General features: G+C 43.9%; 2 protein-coding genes across 2 annotated transcripts; one reads left to right on the forward strand and one right to left on the reverse strand.

Moving 5' to 3' along the window:
• Window positions 1–47: 47 nt before the first annotated feature.
• Window positions 48–5,323, reverse strand: PSMA7 (proteasome 20S subunit alpha 7). Its single transcript, XM_030502759.1, has 7 exons — window positions 5,074–5,323; window positions 3,588–3,714; window positions 2,872–2,996; window positions 1,569–1,691; window positions 1,052–1,171; window positions 533–595; window positions 48–283 (listed from the first exon to the last, which is right to left on the reverse strand). Exons 1-7 carry the CDS (start codon window positions 5,167–5,169, stop codon window positions 191–193), a joined length of 747 nt encoding a protein of 248 aa, XP_030358619.1. The 5' UTR covers window positions 5,170–5,323; the 3' UTR covers window positions 48–190.
• A 197-nt stretch (window positions 5,324–5,520) lies between these two features.
• Window positions 5,521–22,684, forward strand: SS18L1 (SS18L1 subunit of BAF chromatin remodeling complex). Its single transcript, XM_030502758.1, has 11 exons — window positions 5,521–5,917; window positions 9,499–9,575; window positions 10,609–10,693; window positions 11,598–11,742; window positions 15,136–15,333; window positions 16,245–16,409; window positions 17,330–17,431; window positions 17,802–17,894; window positions 19,181–19,300; window positions 20,174–20,301; window positions 20,504–22,684. The coding sequence occupies exons 1-11, from the start codon at window positions 5,849–5,851 to the stop codon at window positions 20,528–20,530; spliced, it is 1,209 nt and encodes a 402-aa protein (XP_030358618.1). The 5' UTR covers window positions 5,521–5,848; the 3' UTR covers window positions 20,531–22,684.
• The last annotated feature ends 232 nt before the right edge of the window (window positions 22,685–22,916 follow it).

The following is a 22,916-nucleotide window of genomic DNA, read 5'->3' on the forward strand; positions in this document are numbered from 1 at the left end:
CTCCCAGGTAAGGAAAATCCAAGGAATGGACAATTTCAGACTAACAGCTTTAAAAAAAAACACTAAGTAGGTTTATTGTAGGTCTCCCGAGGGGCAGAGTATGGACAAATGGAATGCCTACACGTGGTCTATACAGAATAACCCATCGCTTCAGTTAAAAAGCAGCAGCTGAGCCATTGCCTTTCATTCATCATGTTGTTTTCTTCTGCTTTTTCTTCTCATTTTCTTCCTTTTCTTTTTCAATTTCAGCAACATACTTCTCAATCTCCTCAGGGTTCAGGATCTAGAACAGGAATACAGGAGCCCCTCAGGATCCTACCACAGCTCAGAGGTTTTTGTTTCAGCACAGAGCGAGGGTTAGCTGGGATTTATCCAGACCCAGGTATCTTGTGCAGACACAACAACATTCCTTGGCCTCCACCAAGGAACACAAGCTCTGGCCAGGACAGGATGTGAGATGAGGGGGTGGAGGTTAACGCAGCTCAACAAGGACAGTGGGAAGGGAGAAGAGCAAAACAAGGGCCTCACTCACCTTCAGCGGCTGCTCCCGCCTCATCACGGCCAGCTCGATGTTCTTCCCTCCAGACTGCACCACCTTAGAGAGTGGGTCAGTGTCACAGTTACTGAATGGACACGCTCCCAACAACCCCCTTCAGGTCATGACGGGTACAGAAGGGAGTATTCCCCTCCCTGGCTCTATGCTCTGCTACAGCAGCAGTGCAACAGCTCAAAAATAAGGGTTTTCCTCCTGGGAGCAAGCCCCATGGCCACCATCAGCCTCCTGATATTTGCTGTTTCTTAAACTTCAGAAGTAAAACGCTCTGCCTGGGGTGCAGCACCTCTGTGGTGTGTTTGTTTTAATGCCCAGAACTGCCACTAAATTCCGTGTAAGCTACAGAAACAGTTCCTCAAATACTCTGAAGCTTGAATTTAATCCCACAAGGAACAGCTTCACAGACCCTGTCACAGGTCTCTCCTGTGACATGCACAGAGGTTTCCCCACTGAAGAAGTCAGTGCAGCCATAAGGGAGGAGTCACTGAAGGGATGTACCTCAAGAAGCGCCTTGATGACGAGTTTGATGGTGAGATCATCTGTTTCAATGGCTTCATCAGTGTAGTTTTTCTCCAGGAATTCACGCACGGATTTGGCTCCTCTGCCAATGGCATTGGCCTGGAAACATTGCGGGGCAGGGGGAAAGACAATGGAGGTTCAGAAAAGCCTCATTGACAGAGTAAGCAAGAAATAAGAGTTGTACAATTACATGGTCTGAAGCCGTTCTGTGATTCCCCATCTGTTTTTCAGGAGAGTGAACGTGTTAGTTCCAATGTGTCACACAGAGACACTTGTGCTGGGTTTGGGGTTTTTCTGTTGCAAACAGGACAAGATCTCCCAAGTAAAGCTCAACTGCAGCTGCCATTCACAGCAAATCTGCTCATTAAGGATTTCTCCAGCTGTGAGCCACCTCCATCTGGTCAGTGACATCTCCTTCCTACACCAGTCCCTCTGTAAAGGGGACAGTAACTCACAAATACTCCATCCCATCTCTGCAGAGGCAGAACCAACTCACCTTCCAGGCATGGTATGTGCCAGAGGGATCGGTCTGGTACAGCCGCGGAGTCCCGTCGAAGTCAAAGCCCACGATGAGAGCAGAGATACCAAAGGGCCTACGCCCGTTGCTCTGTGTGTATCTCTGAGCAGAGAGAGGAGAGACTTATTTCAGAAGCAGTTCTAAATCATTTTGAGAGTAGAAAGCAGACAACTTGTTACAACAAGAAAAAACACTAGAAATATTTTTAGTGGGCTCTTACCAACCTACCTGCTAAAGTTAGATCCACAGACTGGTTTGGGTTGGAAGGGACCTTAAAGCTCACCCAGTTCCAACCCCTGCCACGGGCAGGGACACCTTCCACTAGAGCAGGTTGCTCCAAGCCCCTGTGTCCAACCTGGCCTTGAACACTGCCAGGGATGGGGCAGCCACAGCTTCTCTGGGCACCCTGTGCCAGCGCCTCAGCACCCTCACAGGGAAGAACTTCTGCCCAAGAGCTCATCTCAATCTCCCCTCTCAATGGCAGGTTAAAGCCATTCCCCTTGTTGTGTCCCTACAGGCCCTTGTCCAAAGCCCCTCTCCAGTTTCCTGTAGCCCCTTTAGGCACTGGAGCTGCTCTAAGGTCCCTTCAGGAGCCTTCTCTTCTCTGGGCTGACCCAGCCCAGCTCTCTCAGCCTGTCCCCACAGGAGACACCTTACAGAAGACCCTACACAAAGCAGGTAAGAGGTGGTTATTGTTCAATCCCTGTTCCCAATATCTCTGAAGTGTGCTGCCCGAGCATAGCTCGCAGGAGGAGCTCCCCTAACTGCTGGGTGATGCTGAGGGGCAGAGAGCTAAGCCTGTGGTTTAATACATGCTAAATGCACAAGTCTGTCACAGAGCGCAGTTGGGCATGTTTTGATGCTATAGTTAAATGAATATGAAACATAAACCATATTCAGTACTGCACTGATCTGCTCCCCTCTTATCCCTCCCTGCAATGGCTTAGTAGGACAAGAAGTGAAGAGGAGCCATGAAGACATTTTGACTATAACAAAGCACTGTTGTTGTGAGGACAAGTTAGAGCTGTGGATCAGCAGAGTGATGATATCACAAAAGTCATTATGCAGCACTCGCAAGTGCTAATTAATTTCTTCATCTTGGAAGAAAACCCAAACAGTCATCACCCCCCCGTTCTATTACTACATCCCTACTTCCAATAAACGTGGTTTGTTGCACCGATTTTGACCAGCTGAGTAGAACACGGCTGGGACAGACATACTTAAGTCTGGAGTTCTGTTCATCAGGATGTATCTTCAAGCATCTCTGTGGGGTCCAACGTACCTGTTTCAGACTGGCAATGTAGCGTGTGATGTACTCCACGGTGACAGGATCCTCCACGGTCAGCCTGTGGCTCTGACACTCCACCCGAGCTCTATTTATAACTATTCTGGCATCAGCTGTCAGCCCTGGAATGACAGAGAATTCTCAGACTCATCCTGCACAAACACCACAACCAGTGTTGCCTCAAAAGGCCCACGAGGCCAGTGTGACAGCAATGGAAAAAGCAAATGAGATCACACTTCCTCAGGTTTGCTGCATTTTTAAGGCAACAGAAAGAACCCAACGTACCCAAAAACAAGCAGGGGGGTTAGTTTACAGCTTTCATGTTTGTTAGTTTTAGGGAACACAGGCAATTCCGAGCCAGGTGATGGGAATGTTACTGACAGGGTGACAGCACTCAGCTAACAGCAACTTAGCAAAGCAATCTCAGTTCTCATGCACTGGGTTTATTTCTTATGCAGTGCCACAACTACAAGGCAGCTTTATGTGCACAGCAAAGCTTGTCCAGTTGAACTTTAATATGGATTTCCCCTCATTAGATCATTATTTCTCTGTATATATTCACCCATAGAGCAGGCTACTCTTCTTTTACAAAGAATAAGCAACTGTGGAGCCATATTCCCTCCCACAGTTCTCAGCCTCTTATGGTAAGTATTTTATGTTCTCTGAATCCAAATGTGCTCCAGCCATTGCCAAACCCTGAGGGAAGCATGTACCTGCAAAAGCCATGCAGACATTGTCATCCAGAGCACAGATCTTCCGTACGGTCCTTTCATCCTGCAGTTTGGCCACAGACTTCTTTTCCACACCAAGAACAACAATATCCTTCCCTCGTACTCCAACCTTCGATGCATTAAAAGAAGAAGAAAAAGTTAAGCTTTTAAGGCCCCAAAACTCGCTGAGCTTTCAGAGTGCACTGAAATTAGTAGGAAAAACCAGAACACACAAACCCCCCTCCCCGTAAATGTTATTTCAGCTTGAAATCAGGATTTTATTTCCTATTGCCACAGCGTGGGGGAAGGGCTGATGTAACAAAACCTGCAGCAGATTCCAGGGTGCAGTTTCACAATCAACTAACACCAATCTAAATCCCTGTGGCTCCCAAGAGACACATTCCCACTTCTGTCACCAGCCCTGTTTTCCCCAGTCTCCCCAGTACCAGCAGGAGTGTTTGTGCAGCCACAGAAGTGGGATCAACAACAAAACTCCCACCACAGCTGTTCCACTGGTACTGCTCAAGGCAGAACCCAGAACACTGAAGGTTAGAGCAAGTAAAACTTGATGAGTCAGGAGGCTGCTGCCTTCATGTCCTCATTCATACTTTGAATACACCTTTTCCAGCACCACGGACAAAAGAAACCTTTGGCCTTTCTCACTCATTCCCACTGGTTCTTTAAGGGTGATGGGAATCATTTTTCCTTACGGAGTGACCCTGCTGTCAGCATCGCAGACATTTCCAAAAACATTAAACTCAACCAACTACTCAACGAGAGAGAGACCGAGGTTGATTCTGATGTTTGCTCCACTTTTACACTGTTTTTAGTATCTGTGAGGAAAAAAAAAGCCCACCTATTTGGTACTAAATCTTGTTACGTTTATCCCCACCCCAAAGGCAATAGATTTTCTTCCAGGTATGTTGTTATTTGGAAATTAATACCTCTTTTTCTCCCCCAAATGGAAAAAAAAACCCTTCATTGAGCAAAACCTTGAGACAAGCGAAACCTGGGAGCCAGAAAGTTACTTCTATGGACTTTTACTGACAGGTTTCCCAGTGCACCGCTGATCCGCGTGTGCACAAGCACAGAACGCTACCACTGCCAGCACACAGAGCAGGATCAGCGCTCTCCTGGGGTCCGCAGCACCTTCGCTCTCTCAGGGGCAGCTCGGCCCTCCCGGGCTGACGGGGCACGACGCGGTGCCCGCCCCGAGCCTCACATTTTGCGTTGAGTGCACAAAACCTCCGCCTTTCCCCCCAAAACCCGCAGTCACGGCCTGAGCCGGAGCCTGACACACACCACGGCACCCGCTGAGGAAAACGGCGATGTCTGAGGCAGCTCCATCCCCAGAATCCAGCCCGAACGCCTCAGGGCACCCCCTGGGCTGCCTCACGCCCCGCAGCCCGCTCGGTGACGGGCGAGGCGCAGGCCCCACCGCCGGCCTTCCCTCAGCGAGCGGCCCGGCGCACCCGCCGCTCTCACTCACCGCCGTGGAGCCTTTCTTCACCGCCTCCTGCGCGTACTCCACCTGGAAGAGGTGCCCATCCGGGGAGAAGACGGTGATGGCCCGGTCGTAGCTCATGGCTGCGGCCCGTGCGTCCCGCGGGGCCGGAACCTGCCGCTCCCTCAAAACCGCACACTCATCCCCCGCCCCGCCCGCCGCTTCCTGCGCACGCCGCCGGCGCCCCCTGCGCCAGCTCCGTACGCTGCGCCCGCCAGCCCAGCCCAGCCCAGCCCAGTCCAGCCCGGAGAGAGGCGGGGTCTCGGCTGCGCTCCTGGCGTACGGAGCGCAGCGCTACGCATCCAGCGTAGGCGGCCGCCTCGGCTCGCCTCATCGCTGCGCTGGCGCATTTGGCGTACAGGGAGTCCGTCCTACGCAGTTGGCGCAGGCGGCGGCTGCCGGCGGAGGCAGGGAGCTGCTGCTCGCCTGCGACAGGAAGCCCGGCAGCAGGGACGCACCATGTGCGGCCGGCGGGGAGGCGGCGGCGGGGCGGCGGCGGGCGCTTCCCGCCCCTTCCCCAAATCCCCGCCGGTTCTCCCCCGCCCCGAGCCGGCGGCGCGGGCAGCGAGGCGAGGGCGGTGCGGGCCGCTGGCGGTGCGGTGCCGGTGGCTCTTTGCGAGGCGCAGATCGTACCATCTGCGGCGGCCCCCCCCCTCCCCGTGCACTGCGGAGAATCCCTGCACGGCAATAGCGGCCAGATAATAACAATATTATTAGAGCCTGGAACAGATATATTATAGCCACATAAAAAAACCCCACCATGTCGGTTGCCTTTGCTTCTGCTCGCCCAAGAGGCAAAGGGGAGGTCACCCAGCAAACTATCCAGAAGGTAAAAAAGCATGCTTTTGTACAGCGGATTTTAGACATTTATTGCGCCCGTGCTCCTGGAGCTGAGGAAGGAGGCGTATTGCTGGGGCGATCAGGAGAACCAGGGAATTTGCGAGGGCTGCAGAGATGGACAGCTGGAGAGAGAGGTGGGGGAAGGAGGAGGAGGAGGAGGTGGAACAAAGCAAAGGTGTTCAGATCGCTGCAAAGAGAGAGCCGGAGGAGGACTTAGGAATAAAATCGGGATGGCACGTTATCTCTGCTGCTCCTAAGGGGGAAAAGGCTGCCAATAATACATTGGGAGATGGCAATGCAATTCGCAAGTATATGATTAATTTAGGACGGTGTGTCAGCTTCTGCTCCCCCCCCCCAAATCCAACCTAGAAAAAAATTGAATTAAAATAAATTAGTGAATTTGCAAAGGTTTTCTTTTGTATTTGGATGCGGAATGTTAATCTCTCTGAAGATAGAGGGAGCACCGATCGCTGGCATCCTTCACATACCGTTATTTGCGATGTGTTTATGGACATTTCGTGACAGACAAAGGTTTAGGAAAGATTTTCTCTGGAGAGGAGCTCTCCGCATGGGTGTCATGTGGCGGCCGGAGCCGAAGGTTCCTAGTTGGGAAGTTATTGTCTCCTGTTCGGCGGGGCTGCAGCAGGGTCTGCACGCACATGCCCGGCGCCCCTTCCTCCCGCAGCCGGTCACGGTCAGTGCCGAAGAGGCTGGAAATGTCAGCGAAGAACGTGCGTGTTTTCCCTGTGGCCGCTGTTTGCCAGCTGTACGCGTGCCCCGCACGGGGGTGGTGCGGTTCCGCGGAGCTGTGTAACGCGGTCGGAGCGAGGTGCGTGTGTGCCCCGAGCGGTGCAGGCGTGAGCAGGGACCAGGGGTGAAGCGCCATTGCTCCTCCAGCGGTGACCGGGCACCGGCGGGTTTTGGTGTCAAGTTATGACTTCTAGGGAAAAACCCAAACCCCTCAGTAGAAACCTGTGGCAGGGCAGAGGTGAAGGCAGAGAAACTGCCTCAAGAGAGGCTGAAGAGGTGACTTCACTCTCTGGAGGCTGTTTGGAAACTCATCCCGTTTGTGCAGCTCTTGCAGCACATGTGGGATGGTGAAGTGATTGATTTTAAATACTAAAATGTTTTGGACTTGGTGGATAAGTTTCTCTCTAACCTCCACATTGGTTGGGGCAGAATTTCATAATTCAGATAGTTTGCACTTAAACTCATGCCTGTAGCCACAGACAAAGGGCAGCCGAAGTATCTTCAGCTGGATTTTCAAACCCTTTCCTTTTGCATATTCATAAACTTCATGGAAGTTTCAAAATGTTGTTTCTTTACAAATAATGTGTAAAAACGTTTCATGTCTCAGGTACAGTTGCTGGTATGTTACTTCAGGACTGTTGGTCGATGTTGGGCTGTTGGCAGTGGTTTGTGGCAAGTGGTGGTGCTGAGGAAGAGACTTGGAGGCACAGAAGTGGGATGGGCTTTATAGTCATGTATAGAAATGGGCAGTAAGAGAAGAGTACAGAAAAGGAGCAGATGCTCTGCTAGGAGCTCAAAAAATGTATTAAAGTGAGCTTTGTAGAACACATACCTATTTAATTGAAAGATTCTTATTTGCATTTGTGATATATAAGTATCTTATTTTTATTTATTAACTCAATTGCAACAGTCTTTCAAAGCTGTTATTATTCCAGTACCAACAACTCCTAAAATCAATTTCACATGGAGGAAGTCAGAGCCTTTGGCAATAGAGCAGTGATGGTGGTGCTTTAAAATTGTTCCTCTAACAGCATTTGCAGGGCAGTAAACTTCAGTTTCTCCTGTGTAATGGAGATCAGAACTCGGTTCTTTTTTCCTAGTGAGTCAGGAAAGAGCTATTCCTGATTCCTTTATTGGCAAGGAAGATGTTCTTCAGCTAATTGTAGAAGCAGAGTCCTGAAGATATCTGTAATATTGCTTGGACTCTTGCTGTTGAATATGTATTTTAACTAAATGTGAGAACGTTGTCAGTGGTATTTGTTGTGGAAACTGAAAAGGACACGTTTATATTCTTTGCTGATTCTATATGCAGAGGTTCCACTGACACGGGTGAAAATTCTGCATGACAGCGAGTACAGAGCACGAAACAAAGAGCTGCACTGGGAACCAGGCAGGAGTATTTTCCCTTAAAATTCCAGGCTGCACCTGGGTTGCCATGTGAGCACGGGCACACGTGCAGGAGGAACATGGATCCTTGGCTGACGGGGTTCGGATGTTCCCTGTCAGCGTGCGAGGTGCAGCCTGCAGACCACAGCAGCGCCCCTGCTCCTCACCCCTCGCTGGTGAGCTCCAGGGTGTCACTGCAAGCCCAACAGTCTGTGATGGACAAGGGGGGTCCAGCCAGGTTCAGACCAACTTGCAAATTACAAGCAAGCACCAGGACAAGCCACACTCCCTAAGGGAGTGATTGAGAGTGCACCAGAAAGACTCTTTGCTCATTTTCCTATAATCTGACTCTTTGCCTCTGAATGGGTCAAGAACTGGTTCTCATCAGAAACATACCTACATGGATTAAATCACATCTACAAAACCATCTTATTCTTTCCTCAAGAGTTCTTCTGTCCTGATGACACTGTGGGTCAAAAGCCCAATCTTGCAAGCACTTAGCAGCAGTGGTACCTACAATCTGTATGACGTAGTGAGTTTTTGCCAGAAGTGAATCTGAATTTGTAAATGCTGTTGTCATTTTTCCAATCATTCACCCTCAGAAAGCTCCCCACATGCACAGGAAAGCTGGGGGAAAGAGACAAACTATTGTATTTGAAATTTTAAAACAAATTAAAGGGTATTTTAAGCTTTTAATTGCATTATAAGTTCATTACATAAAGGTCAGTGGTCATTCTGTCCAGCAGCTCTGATCTTGGATGAAGCCTGTCACTAGAATTTAGTGTATGAAGCTAAGCTAGCAGCCGCTGATAAACATAAATTAACTCATATATAATTACTCTGTTTTCATTGCAAGTTCTCCCTGCATTAGAACTGAACTGAACCCCACAGGACATGTTGGGATGTAATTCTCTTAAACGTGGTTTCAGTAGATCCAGTAATGTGTATTCTATACTTCCTCAGGCTCAGTAGTCTGCACATGGTAATCCCATGCAGGAAAACTAGTGGGTTCAAATTGTTTGAAAGTACGTTTCACACTTGCAAGTAGACATGGCAGTAAAATCTGCAGTTTTGGAAAGGGTGGGTGATGTTTTAGAATGAGGCAGAGGTGTTTCATAGTGAAAGCGTTTTCCTTCTTCAGCATTAAAATCCATCTGCCAATGAAGGAGCAAAAAAAGGTAAGTCCCTTAACTCATCTGTGTTGGGTATTTCAACTAACTCCTTTAAAGAGAACTGTTCATAAATGAATGATTTGAAAAGCACAACCTTGTGGCTCAATAAAGTCACGTGTAAGCACTTTTTAACACCGCAAGGCAACAGAACTGACAAACCACCACCCACTGCCAAGAAGGGTGGATGTGGAGCATCACAAAACCACGGGACTTCAGTATGATTCTCATAGTAACGTGTTTTGATCATATTTCTTTTATGCAGATGCTAGATGAAAATCACCACCTAATACAATGTATTATGGATTATCAGAGCAAGGGGAAAACTGCAGAGTGTACTCAGTGAGTATTATGAGTTTTGGAGCATGTTAGAAATTTTGGGTGTGTTTTTTCTGAAGAATAGTCCTATGAACAGTTCTGATCACTGAGAAAACAGTTGGGCTGTTTGTTTAGATTCACTTATATTTATAAATGTGTATCGTTCTTGGAAGGGAGGGCTTTTTCTGAAGAAAAAGATTTGATTATGTAGTATTTGCAATGTTTTTAACAGGTCATTTATTAAAATAATTATAAATAATTATGGTTATTGGACCATTTGCTCTATGCAAGTTCATTAAATACATTTATATATACAATATAATATAAATGCATTAAATAAAGTAGAATCACGTACAAAGTGAATAACACTTTTTCATCAGAAAGTGATTAAATGTTAAAGATCAGCCATGTGGTTACCTGTGGCTAAAACGATGTGCACATAGAGGCACCCTCCTCCCTGTTTCCAGAGGTTTGACTCCTCACTTTGCTCAGTGGCACAGCAATTAGTTTGCTTTCGGATGCCCTCCTGTTCTTTACTATGAGCTTTTCCAGTTCATCGAGAGCTGTGAAGAAGCATCAATGGTTGAGGTGGTGCTTACGTGAGTAAACACTCCAGTTGGAGCACTCTTGAAACAACTCTTGTTCTTCTCAGCTTGCTGGCAGGGCAAAGAGGTTTTGGTTTTTGGAGTTCTGGAATTTCATTGCTACTAGAGCCTTGTTAAACAGAGGAAGAAGAAGTGGCTAATTGTTACAGCAGCTGCCCGGGTGTCAGTACTCAAAGACTGAGGTCCCAGCTTCAAAGTGCTTTCAATGGAGAGTGTTTTACCTCTCCCCTCCTCCAGGTTTACCCATTTGTAGAAGAGGTGTTGAACACACTGATGCTTGATGAAAAGCATGACAGCGCAGATATAGGTCATTACTGTAGCTATGTATTATGGCAGATGAAAAGTGGGATAACATAGTTTAAATAATCAGTTGTAAATGGCAAAAAAAAAAAAGTTTGGAATTTTCTGTATTGTTAACCCTTTCCAAATGAGCTTTACTTCTTATTCTGTAGATACCAACAAATCTTGCACAGAAACCTGGTTTACTTGGCAACAATAGCAGATTCTAACCAGAATATGCAGTCCTTGCTTCCTGCAGTAAGTACCAGTGCTACCATCAGATACCGTTACTATGCCAGACGGAAATGTTCTTTGATTCTGTTACTGATCCATGTCAATAACCTTTTTTTTTAGTATTTTTCCAGCTACAAGTTTTGAAGTGGTCAAGTAGACCCTGCAACAAATCAAAAGTTACTTTTACTGTGTTTAAAACGCATTCTTTGGGACATTTGTGTTAATCTCTGTCTCCACAGCTGAAGTTCTATATACTATAAATGGTGCAGTGGTGCAGGCCTGAACAGCCTCCATGTGTTCCAGATTCATTATTCTTTACCTATTCTTACTGTATTCTTTACTCAGGAAAAAAAAAAAGCCACTATTTTATGTCAAAAACCTAATTCAGCAATTGGGCATGGGTTTGTCTTTAAACATTGTGTTATTCTGGCTAAATGGATTGATTTTGGAGGTATAACTCAAAATACAGCATAGCTTTATGCTTGACAAAGGTCAACTTGTCAACACGCTTCTGTATCATCTTTGCTAATGCATCTCCCCTCTGCAGTTATGTTCTGACCAGCACAAAATGAAATTCATGTAAGTGCAGGAGGGTTGAAACCAGATGATCTTTAAGGTCCCTTCCAATCCAAATCGTTCTATGATTCTATGATAAGCACAGAAGAATGGGCACAGAAGCCAGACTCTATTATAAGCACAGTTTTAAGGTTTTCCCTGTGCTGCCTGCTGGCTTCTCTGTGTCGTGCTGAATGTCATTCACACATAGTAGTCAAATGAAGAAAGGTTTACGCAAGGAAGCCCAGAAAGTGAAGGAAACACATATTTAATTGAGGCAGTTTTTAGTCATAGTCAGGCTAATTTGGGGGCTATTATTTTTTCTAATTAAAAACCTAACCAAAAGTTTGCTTCTCTTCCTTGTTATTTGCAGCCACCAACGCAAAACATAAACTTGGGCCCAGGAGGAATGACTCAGAGTGCATCCAACCAATCTCTCCATTCACAGAGCAATCTCAGTGATGCAATCGGGACGGGCCTTCCTCCTTCCTCCCTCATGCAGAGCCAGATTAGCAATGGTGAGCTTTGGTCCCCTTTGTGCTGCTTTGCTGTTGCTTGGCAACAAAATCATTAATGCAGAATATACTTACAGAGCTGTAAAAGATCTCTCCTAACTCACCTTTCAGGCATATGGGGGTTTCAGGCACATGCTGAAATCATCACAAAATGGCTACAGTCAATAATGATGCTGGCTTCTGCAAGGACTCCAGTCTGCTTTGTGTTTCTATAGGGGAAATTAAAACCATCTTTTTAATGAAATGCCTAATGAAAATCACTAAGTAAAGATACAGCCAAGTTTTTAGTCAGAAAAATTATATCCTGTGGTATTTTTCTCTTGAAAGTGGAGGGGTTGGCCAGGGTGAAATGGAATTGCTTGCATGACTAACCACACAACCAAGCCTTTAGATTGCAAAGACCTTCCAGGATACATGCCCTCCTAACAATAACTTGGTGTTGCATCAGTCTTTGTCCTCTGCAGAAGCTTGCAGAGATTGTACTACACAGCCAAAGAGTTTGCACAGACATTTCATATGAATAAGAGAATATACTTTGTCTATTTGTGTTTGTTTGTGAAACTGAAATTAATTGAAAGACAAACCAATTTTTTTTCACTCTGTGCATTTTATGTTATGAATAATCTGTTTATTTATTTTGTAGTTCATAGTTTTTTAGTCAGTTCTTGATTCTGTGGGTCTTTCCCAAAGTGACAGAGAGAAAAACCAGTTTCTGTAAATAGAAATATCTGATTATAAAATCATAGATCTTGGAAGGGGGACTCGGGAGCAGATGCAGGCCATGAAATGACTTCTGAGTTCTTAAAAATCCATTTGTGGTCAAGCTGATACTACCTTTTACATTAATGGATGACGTGCCTACTTTAAACAGTTACAGCTTGTAAAGTGAACTTATTGAATTTATCTGGGCCTTCTTTTTTGGGAGATTTATTACCTAGTATAAGTACTATAATAAGTCAGTCGAAACATTGTTTTATGTTACTAAGAATCTACATTTTCAGTGTTATTGTTGCTGGTTTTTCTTATTTGCCCCCAGTTCTTTATAGTAATTTAGTGCTGATTGAAAGAACCAGCCTCAGGACAGAAGCAGCCAGGACAGTTTACCTCATGTTGCAGGTCTGCCTCATGCTGCAGGTTTACCTCATGTTGCCCAAGCCTGGTACTAAAACCCAGGCTGAGTTGTGGGGGGCTCAGGGTAGGTACTTTACTGTCTGTCCAGTCACAGAGACTCCATCACTTGGGCAGTGGTAGCTATTCCATCAGGGACATATCAGCCCTGGGAACCAGACTGAGGACACAGCTACACTTCAGAACAGAGGTGTGACTGGGGATGTGGGTAACAGCAGCAGTGCTGGCATGTGCTCTGCTGTGAGAACAGGGCCCTCACACCCTTGGGCTTGGGGGCACTCCCCTGGGTTGCCAGTCTCTCCTCTGCTGTCTCTGTGCCAGCTAGAACTGAGTCAGCACAGTGGTGCTGCGTGACACAGCATTCTTGAGGTGTAGGCTGACTTTGAGACTGAGCGATTCGCATCGGTCAACAATTGTTGGGCAGCATTTTGGGGAAATTAGGGATAAATATGCAGAAATAATTCCAATATATGGGCTCTAGCACTTGTGACAATTTTTCAACTAATGGCAGTAGAGATGAAAGTCTGCCATGAAGAGGTACAGCACTGTAAGAGAGGGAAGAAAAGGGAAGAAGCCACAGAAGCTGCTACCTTTTATTCTTTACTGCCCTCAGTCAGGACTTTACAGGAATCACCTCTGCAGGACAGTCACCAGGTAACTACACGCATGGTGACTGCGCAGTGGCAGCCAGGTCAATTGTAATGATAATTCTGTCAATGGGGACAAGCTAAAAAACAACCCACCAGGACTTCAAATAATCCCCAAATCAGTGATTCTTCATGCCATAGCCATGCTCTCCTGTTTTCCCTTACAATCACAAACTAGCCAAACCTTTGGGTTTTTTTGCTTTAAAGGCCAAGATTCTCTAAGTTTTCCCATGCATGTAGGGCAAGGTTTACCAACGCTTGCTTCACTCCATCTCTCACACAAAACAACTCTAGCCCTGGTCAGACACCATGTGGCTTTGTGTTGCACAAGTAGAAGTAGCAGCTCTACAAAACCTGGAGCAAAACACAAGCTAGAGCTTGACTTATCTCCATCAATCTCAGTAGAGCTGTCTGTCTCATGTTGAAAATACTGCTTGCATCTCTCCACAAGAGGAAAATATAATAATTACAGCAAATTTGCCCATTTTGATGTCTACAAAAACCATTCAGAGTAATTAATGAGGTTTGTACTAGGAGAATTAAACACATTTTTCAGAGGCTGTAGATACACTAAATAACTGTGAATTAACATATCAGTATCTAACCACTACAACAGAATTCTGTCTCTTCTGGGGATTCTGCATGTCTTCCATTCTACTTAAATTAACTTCGATTGACAACAATACAGCTGAATTTAGATAGACAACAATACACACTATCACAATTTAGATAGTAACAATGCACAATGAAAACAACTTCCCAAAACTCATTCATACAAGTATTTACAGCACCAAAACAAAAAAATAAGAATCAGCTTTCACCCAATTTTAGTTACCCAACAGCAATAGAATTTTTAAAACTAAGCATAGTGCCAGGTAAGGAGGATGATCAAACCCAGGACATAACTGGAGCAGTCTGATGGTTCCATACAATGAATAACTGGAGCAGTCTGATGGTTCCATACAATGAATAACTGGAGCAGTCTGATGGTTCCATACAATGATGCTAGAAAGGGAATACTGTAATGACAGGGATTATTATGGTGACTTGGGAAATTTATCTTCTGAAAGTCTGTGGTACTTTCAGTCAGACTTCAGGACAGGGAGAGACAGGTTTGTCCTCTGAGGAGAGGGTCCCTCGGTGTTTCCTACACCCCAGCTAAGAGGGTTGGCTGGTAACGGAGGAACTGGACAGAAGCAGCAATGTGCAAAGTGTTTCTCAGCCACTCCTGTGCCTTCCCATTGTCACCATCTGTGTGAAGGGGAAGAGGAATCAACAGCAGGACAGGAGGAAGGAAAGGACAAATTTCAGAGGGCTGGGATGTATCCAGAGTCCACGTGTTTTCTGAAGTATCTGCAATTACTGGTTTAGGGCATTGCTGCTGGTTTTGTCCTTCCTGTCTGCAGTTCTGTACTGGATTTGGCTGCCAGGAGGAGGAGGATTATTCTAACTGTGCAGTTTTATTGTCTAGAGGTAACAGGGAATTTTAATAACAAGGAGTTTTTTGTTTGGTTTTGCCTTATTGTAAGGTATTTCAGAAAGGCCATGAGGGCTTTGATGCTCACTGTACATTGCCAATAATAGCACAGATTTTTCTTGTTGCTCTCTCTAATTTTTCTAGGTCCTAATCACGTGTCTATGCAGCAGTCAGGCCAGAACACCATGCCCACGACCTCTCTGAGTATGACTGTCAGCAGTCATGGAACTGGGCCTGGTTATAGCCATACAGTGCCTGCATCTCAGAATGTGCCAATGCAAGGCCAGGGGTCAATAGGCAATTATGTCTCTCGAACAAACATCAACATGCAATCTAATCCAGGTAAACTCCCTCTTCCTCCTTCTGGGCCAGCTTGCCTTTTCAGTGACCTCAGAGGTTTACCGCACTGGAATTTGTTCTGTAAATAGTTTCTGTACACGGTGACAAACATACAAGAGGAAAAGACAGCTTTAACATCTCTGAATTTCTGGGTGTCAGGCGCCAGCACACGTCAGAACAGTTTCAGACTTGCTTTAACTCACAGTGACTTGCTATGGTTAGCAGGGAGTTGGGGGCAGCGAATCCCACAACTGTGGGAGGGATCTAAGCCCCTTTATCCTAGCTGAAAGAGCCTGCCAAAGAGTATTGCACATTTACTGTTTTTATTACTTTCCCAATACTTCACACTGCTTGCAGGGCATAGAGAGACTAGCGGACAACTCAGAGTGAATCTCTTAATTTGCAAAGTGTTTGCTACTGACTATTGAGTGGCATGTCCAATGCTTAAGAATTCTTACTGGCAATACGAAATTTAGAGATCAAATAAATGCTAGAATGTCAGTTTATTTAAACTGTATAATCATCAGGTATATAGTAAGATGGAAGTAGGGGAAAGAGTTGATCAGAAATGCAGCAATGATTAGTCAGGGAGTAGAGAGGAACAAGCATCAGATCTTATTTCTTTCTTTAATCCTACTGTAATAATGATTACATTCTTTTAAATAAACTAATAATAATCAAGGCTAGATGTATTTTTAAATACCTGACTGAAGCAAATGGCAAGAAGTGGCCATGTAATAACATCCTTCCTGGATTACAGTGCAGAAGAGTTACACACATGGAGTAGGAAAACATCTGCCCCTGTGGAAAATTCACGACTTTAGCAGGATGCATGTTAGCGAAAGGTTTTTAACTTGCTTCTGAAGAGATTGTCACATCCCTTTAGAAAACAGTATTTTCCATGTACATTGTAGTGTCCATGATGCACCAGCAAGCAGCAACGTCACATTACAACTCGGCGCAAGGAGGGAGCCAGCACTACCAGGGGCAGTCCTCCATTGCCATGATGAGCCAGAGCAACCAAGGCAACAGCATGATGGGTCAGCGGCCGATGGGCCCCTACAGAGCTTCCCAGCAAGGTGAACTCTGTTACTGGGGTATTGATGGAGTTGTTATAACATTGATGATATTCAGTGCGTCCTGTGGGGTAGGCAAGTCACCAAAATTTCCACGTCACATTTCTGAACAGGGAATCCCATCCGGGAACACAGGAAATCTCAAACAGTGGAAGTATGGTGTCAATCAGATGAACTTGAATCTATTTTCAAGATGTATCTATTTAATTATTTCAGGTCTTTAGAAAAATAATTCTGTCTAAAAGGGATCATATATCTCTAAAGAAAAGATGAACAATTTGCTATACAGCTCCCTCAAGCCACTGGGAATCTTGTCAGTTCTTTCAAATGGTATTGGATCAGCCGTAACGTGGCACATTAACAAGGACACATTTCTGCAAAGAAGACATAGTTTGCCAGCAATTAGTACGAAAAATTAGGCCAAGGAAAGGAAAACCCCAGAGGATAACTGCCATGCTCTAAGACCTCTCTGGAAAAAGTTCTAAGAGGTAATAAAGCTGCTAGACTGATTCTAACATAAAGCGAATTCTGCTAAGAAACAAATTAATACATTAATTCAAATCTATTTAATCCTGACTGTTTTCTTGAGCATGGAATAAATTCTTGTGCTTTCTAATAAGTCAAATTAGTAGATGAAATGTAGCTCTTCCTGTTGCCACAGAAGTGAGTGGGTTTAGGATGTGGTACTGACCGTTGCGTGATTTCAATTTCAACAGCTTTTATGGAGAATACAAATTCATTTCCTTTTTCTAATGAGCATAACACCTTTATAACTGTTCTGAACATACACAGCTTGTTTACTTCTCTAGTTGTGAACACTGTTTTCTTTATTAAGAACAGAAAAGAAGAGATAAGATAGATAAGAACATTCCTTAGGAGCCCCCGGGCTCACTCAGTTTGCTCTCTGTGTCTCTGCTTTGCAGGTTCCTCGCAGCAGTACATGGGTCAGGAAGAATATTACAGTGAGCAGTACAGCCATGGACAAGGCTCATCAGAACCTATGAATCAGCAATACTACCCAGATGGTAACTCCTCTGAGCTGTAGTACCAAGACTGCCACATCTAAGGATGTGGCAAACCCATTATGACTCATTCCCAAGTGAAATGCTAGAAAATTCTAATCCCAGGGCATGGCAGCTTGGTGCACAAACATACACATCAGCACACCCTGCTATCCAAGCTGCTTCAAAAGCAGCATGAAGCCGAGTTTGGATTAGTAAATGCAAGAGATTTATCCATAGATGTGACTTTCCTTCCCACACATTTGACCTCCTACCTAAGGAGTCTGTATTTCTTCTCAGCCTCATCCTTGTGCAGCTTCATGATACATCATTCAATAATATATATGTACTTATTTTAACAGTGTATCTGATAAATCTTTGCAATTCCTTGTAGGACATGGTGATTATGCCTATCAGCAGTCATCCTATACTGAGCAGAGCTATGACAGGTCATTTGACGACTCTACACAACACTATTACGAAGGAGGTAGGAAAATATATTGGCAATCTTTGTAAAGCAAGCTCTAATCCCCTAAAATACTAATGAAATACTTATAAAAATGTAAAATAGGACCTGCAGTTTTTGCATCACTAACTGCTATTCCTTAAGGAGTGTCCAGGAAATGGAATTCAGCACTTTTTATACCAAGACCTACATCAGACTGTCCACACGTCAGTACCCGTGTTGTGGGGCAGTCACACTATGCAGCGTTGTGGGATCACTACAACTAGTGTGTAGCCTCATATTCATCAGAAAAATGATCCTTGTTTGTAGCTGAGCAAGGTGGAATTAGAGCTACGGATACTGACCTTTTCTTGCAGTAAAACACTTCCAGGATATCAGTATCCTCTCTTACACAATATTTAACAAACATTTCATGTAATGCAAATAAAAATGGTTGTATGAAAGTAAACGGTTATGCTGACAAAGGTAAATTAATGTGCTGCAGTTAGAAATGGGGTCAGAGCTGGAAAAAATTGGCAGTCATGAATGGAAATTTCTCTGGAGTAAGAAAGCCCAGTGGTTAATTCCAGGACCAACTGGTTTTAATCTCACTTAATTCACCTACAAATGGTGAAGAACAATGGGTTAAATGAAACTAGTCTTTGAAAAGCAATACTATGAGTTTACAATTTTACCACTAAAACCTCCCAACAGTCGTATGTCAGTAACTTCAGTGATACTGTTAAAATATCTGAACTCTAAACTAGCTGCAAAATATTAACCTAATTATGAGACAGCGAGGGGACATTCAGGGAAAGCAGTGTTGTCTGTGTAGTCTCTGTGCATTGTTTCAGGGTACTGCAATTGGGATTTCTATCAAAGGTATTTCAAAACATACCAATTAATGTTGGTATGTTTACATAAGTAACAATTAGATAAGTGGTCTTTTGGGATATGGGAATAAGCATCATCATCTGGCAGAAAATGCAGTGGGAGGGCTTCTTGAGAAACCAGCTCTTTACCTTGGCTCCCTTATCTTTGGGACTCTGTGGTTTTCTTCTGAAACATTTCTGGGGTAAAAAAATCATTTGGGGAGCAGGTTGTTTGTATAGTAATGTATAGAAAGAATCACCTCTCTCCTGCTCAAATGAACTAAAACTCACTGAAGAAATAGACATCTTGATTGGCCAAATCCGATCGTCTGTTTCAGAAGAGTATTTGAGTTCCAGACCAAGGCTATTTCTGCCTTCATCTTCCTTATGACTTGCATGTACAGTGAAACACCCACCTCATCTCTAACCCAACTCTTTCAATGTTTCCCTCTTTAGGAAATTCTCAGTACAGCCAGCAGCAGGCAGGATACCAACAGGGAGCTGCACAACAGCAAACATACTCCCAGCAGCAATACCCAAACCAACAAAGTTACCCAGGACAGCAGCAAGGATACGGTAAGGAAACAGTCACTGACTGCCCAACTGTTTGCAATACTTCATCCTGACACATCTTAAACTAACATATGCTGAAAACTATTTCCTTGATTAACCTCGGACACTGCATGTGAAGGGATTCTGGACAGTAACATACATGAGTATAGCACCACATTCCATGAATCCATCCTGAATCCCTCTCTTTTGAAATAAAGTTAGAAAATACAGGTTTGCCTCATGTTGTCTTGCTGGTAAGTGTGGGCAGGAGGACACTGCCTGGATTCTCAGGCCTCCTACACACCTCAGCTCTGCAGCTGACAGGAAAAAATAACATCAACAGTCTGGAGAGTCACTACTCCCTCGCTTAGAATCTTTCTTGCGGCATCATAGGGGTTTTATTCCTTGGTGAGGGATTGAGGGGAAAGGAGAACAGTGGAAGAGCCTTGAGAATGCAGCGGACACTGGTGTGGGGCTTTCAAACCCATCAAGTCACCAGTGCGGAGTCTCTCACTGTCATTGAAAGAATCAGAGTTTGATGTCTTTGAGCTTTCTGATCAGTTAGAGGCATCTTGTATGTATCCTGTCTTCATGAGAAAGAAACCATCAGGTTATTTAGAACAAAAACAAGGTCCAAGGAGATCAGAATAATCTAAATCCCAGCTTCGAGGCAGGGGATTTTTGGTGGCTCTCCCAGATGTGATGGGACTTGACTTTGAACTGGCAATGTTAACCAGACTGGGACTAGATCATTACTAGTATTAACACTTTCTAGTGTAAAGCCAGAGGGGACGTCTAGGCAGAATCTGCTCACAGAGCTTACCATCATGTGTTACATTATGTTAACCATAAGAACTCCCCCTCAAGCCTTAGTAGCAGCTTTTACTGTCTTCTCAGGTCCTGCACAAGGAGCCTCTTCACAGTATTCCAGCTACCAACAGGGACAGGGGCAGCAATATGGGAGTTACAGAGCTTCCCAGACCGGCCCATCCGCTCAGCAACAGAGGCCTTATGGCTATGAGCAGGTAAATGTTCTAAATCTCTGCTATGAAAAAGCAGATGTAGCTGTTAGCTCCATTACAAACCTATCTGATAATCTGGGGCAGGCATATTGGTGATACTTCAGTGGGTCTTTCAAAATTCATAGACCAAAAGAAAGTGCCTAACTTGCTATTTGTAAACCTCTGATATATTATTCTCCAACATTTTTATTTCTCTTCTTTATAGGGACAATATGGAAATTACCAGCAATAAAAGAACACGTTCCTGTGTCAGATTCATTTCAATAGTATCTCCATCTTTTGAACTGGATGTACAGGCAGTTTTGATTAATTGTAATACGTTGGTTACCCCTTAGCACAAAGCAGCGTCTGTATGTGAACAGTGTTCATTTCATGCTGGATATGAAGCAGTGCACTACTGGTAACACGACAACGCTTTAATGGTTTGATATTTGGTGCTGTGTATAGTACTGTATGTTGATACAATGCAGAAGTTTTTCATTTACCCCCCTCCCTCTCTCCATTCTTGATGTTTCCAAATAGCTTTAGGATCATTTGATCACAGTTGTGTCCCATTCTGGAAAACAGCCAGGTTATTCTGCGGTTTGGCTCAATACGGAGCCATTCAGTCATGTCTCAGTCCAGAAAGTATCCTGTGGCAGGTTATTGATCTTTTTCTAACTGAATGCATTGAAGATTACCTGCTGGCCTCTGAAATCCATGGCGCTTTACTTCCTAAGAATAAGGAGATGGATACACTCCTTATGTGAAGACAGTTCTATACTATATGATAAAGTAAAATTAACTGCAACTTCTGTAACACCTACCCAAGTCTTACAATTTGGTAATCTGCATAAGTCCACATTTCTGTTGTAAAAGGTACAGAAAGAGGATCCAAACCTATATTTAAGGAAATGTTAATCACTAGAGGCACCTTTTCTATATCAATGTAAACTAAGGTACTTCTACTGGGGAAAGAAAACCAGAAGGGAGCTCCGAGATTTGCAGCATCAGCCTCCTAGACATCAGTATTGCTTCATATTGTGCTTAGCTGAGAAAAACACCTGGCAAAACTCCAGTCTTAAATACACCACTCCAAATTCTGTAACTCCCATATCCATTTTCATGCCAACTTTTGCAAGCAGGTGGCTGGCATCCTTCTTTAGTTCTGATTCTTCCATTGCCCTTGCTCAGATTTTCCAGCAAGTATTATGACCATATAGTCACATTATTTGGTCTGTTGTTCTTACAGTTCACCATCACTTTTATTTTTCTCTGGTATTTTGATGGAAATAGTTCAGAAGTAAAAGAAAAAAAAAAATCTTTATTGCAGATAAGCAGCTAAATTCAGCTTTAATTGTGAACCAGTATTATGCATCTAGAGAGGGGAACTATTAATGGGATCAACCAGTGAGAGAGTATCTATAGAGGGAGAATTTAGGAATAAAGACTAATGGTATGTAAAAGCCAGTATGGACAATGTGAGTCACTTCTAGGCAGTTTTATATGTTCTTATGAAGTGTTGATAAAAAGCACTTATAAAGTGCTAATATAAGTGCTGAAGGAAATACCATGGCAAAGTTCTCTGGGGTGGGAGGCCGTGAGCAATTTTAATATGAGATTAACTGCAAATTTACAATATAGAGTAAATACACCCTCTGTAGGTTTTTCTCCTTTTCTTTGCCTGAACTGATGTATTTATGGGGTTTGGGGTTTGAAAAACCAAGACCACAAGCAAAAGAAGAGATCTCTCAATTCACTGCTTTTAATTTTTCTCTATAAAGTCTTTAACTGGACAACTAAAGAGTTTACTATTAAATGTTGTCCAAGCACTGCCCAGGCTACATTAATAATTTTAATTACTGATTAAATAGTGGGTCCTCATTTCTCTCATCTTTCCTGCTGGTGTTTTCATACAAATAAGTACGCTCAAATAGCAAGGAACAGCAAGGAAGATTGCTTTCTTTACAGTATGTTAATATTACAAGTAGCCAGAAGAATGCAATATTGCTCTTTGCCAGCTTGGAAATATGCCTTTTATATGGTTTTTTGAAAGTGCTGAAATACTTTTGAGAGAATATGAACAACACTTCAAATGAAACAGCAACATTACATCAATCTGAAATGTCTTACATTAAGAACTCCGTGAATGTTGTGTATATAATGTATTTGAAAGAGCACTTTGGAAATAGTTTGTACATTTATTTCCTAATTTATACATGATTTTTGGTGTTAATATTTTTATTGTTAATAACAAAATGTTTATTTAATGTGTTGTCCATTTTTATGTATTAATGTGGAAACAAAGTGATGCCAGCATTTGGACTTCTTCCATTAATTGTATCATTTTCTGTTTTGTAATACAGAATGCTTGAAAATTGTTTAGGTTAAATATTATCTGAGAATGAAGTTGGTGGTACTTTTCTTATGACACAGAGTTTTGAATGGAAACAACAGATAAAGGGACATTCTTTTGAGCCGCACCTTCTCCCCTACTTCTCTGGTATAATTACATGGATGATTATAGATGACAAACGCTTGCCCCAAATTCACATTATTCGGTATGTGAAGCTCAGACGTTCTGCGTGTGCCAAGTGGATGTGGGAATTCACAGAATGGTTTGGGTTGGAAGGGACCTT

This window comes from Strigops habroptila, chromosome 13, assembly GCF_004027225.2.
Source record: "Strigops habroptila isolate Jane chromosome 13, bStrHab1.2.pri, whole genome shotgun sequence".
NCBI lineage: Eukaryota > Metazoa > Chordata > Aves > Psittaciformes > Psittacidae > Strigops > Strigops habroptila.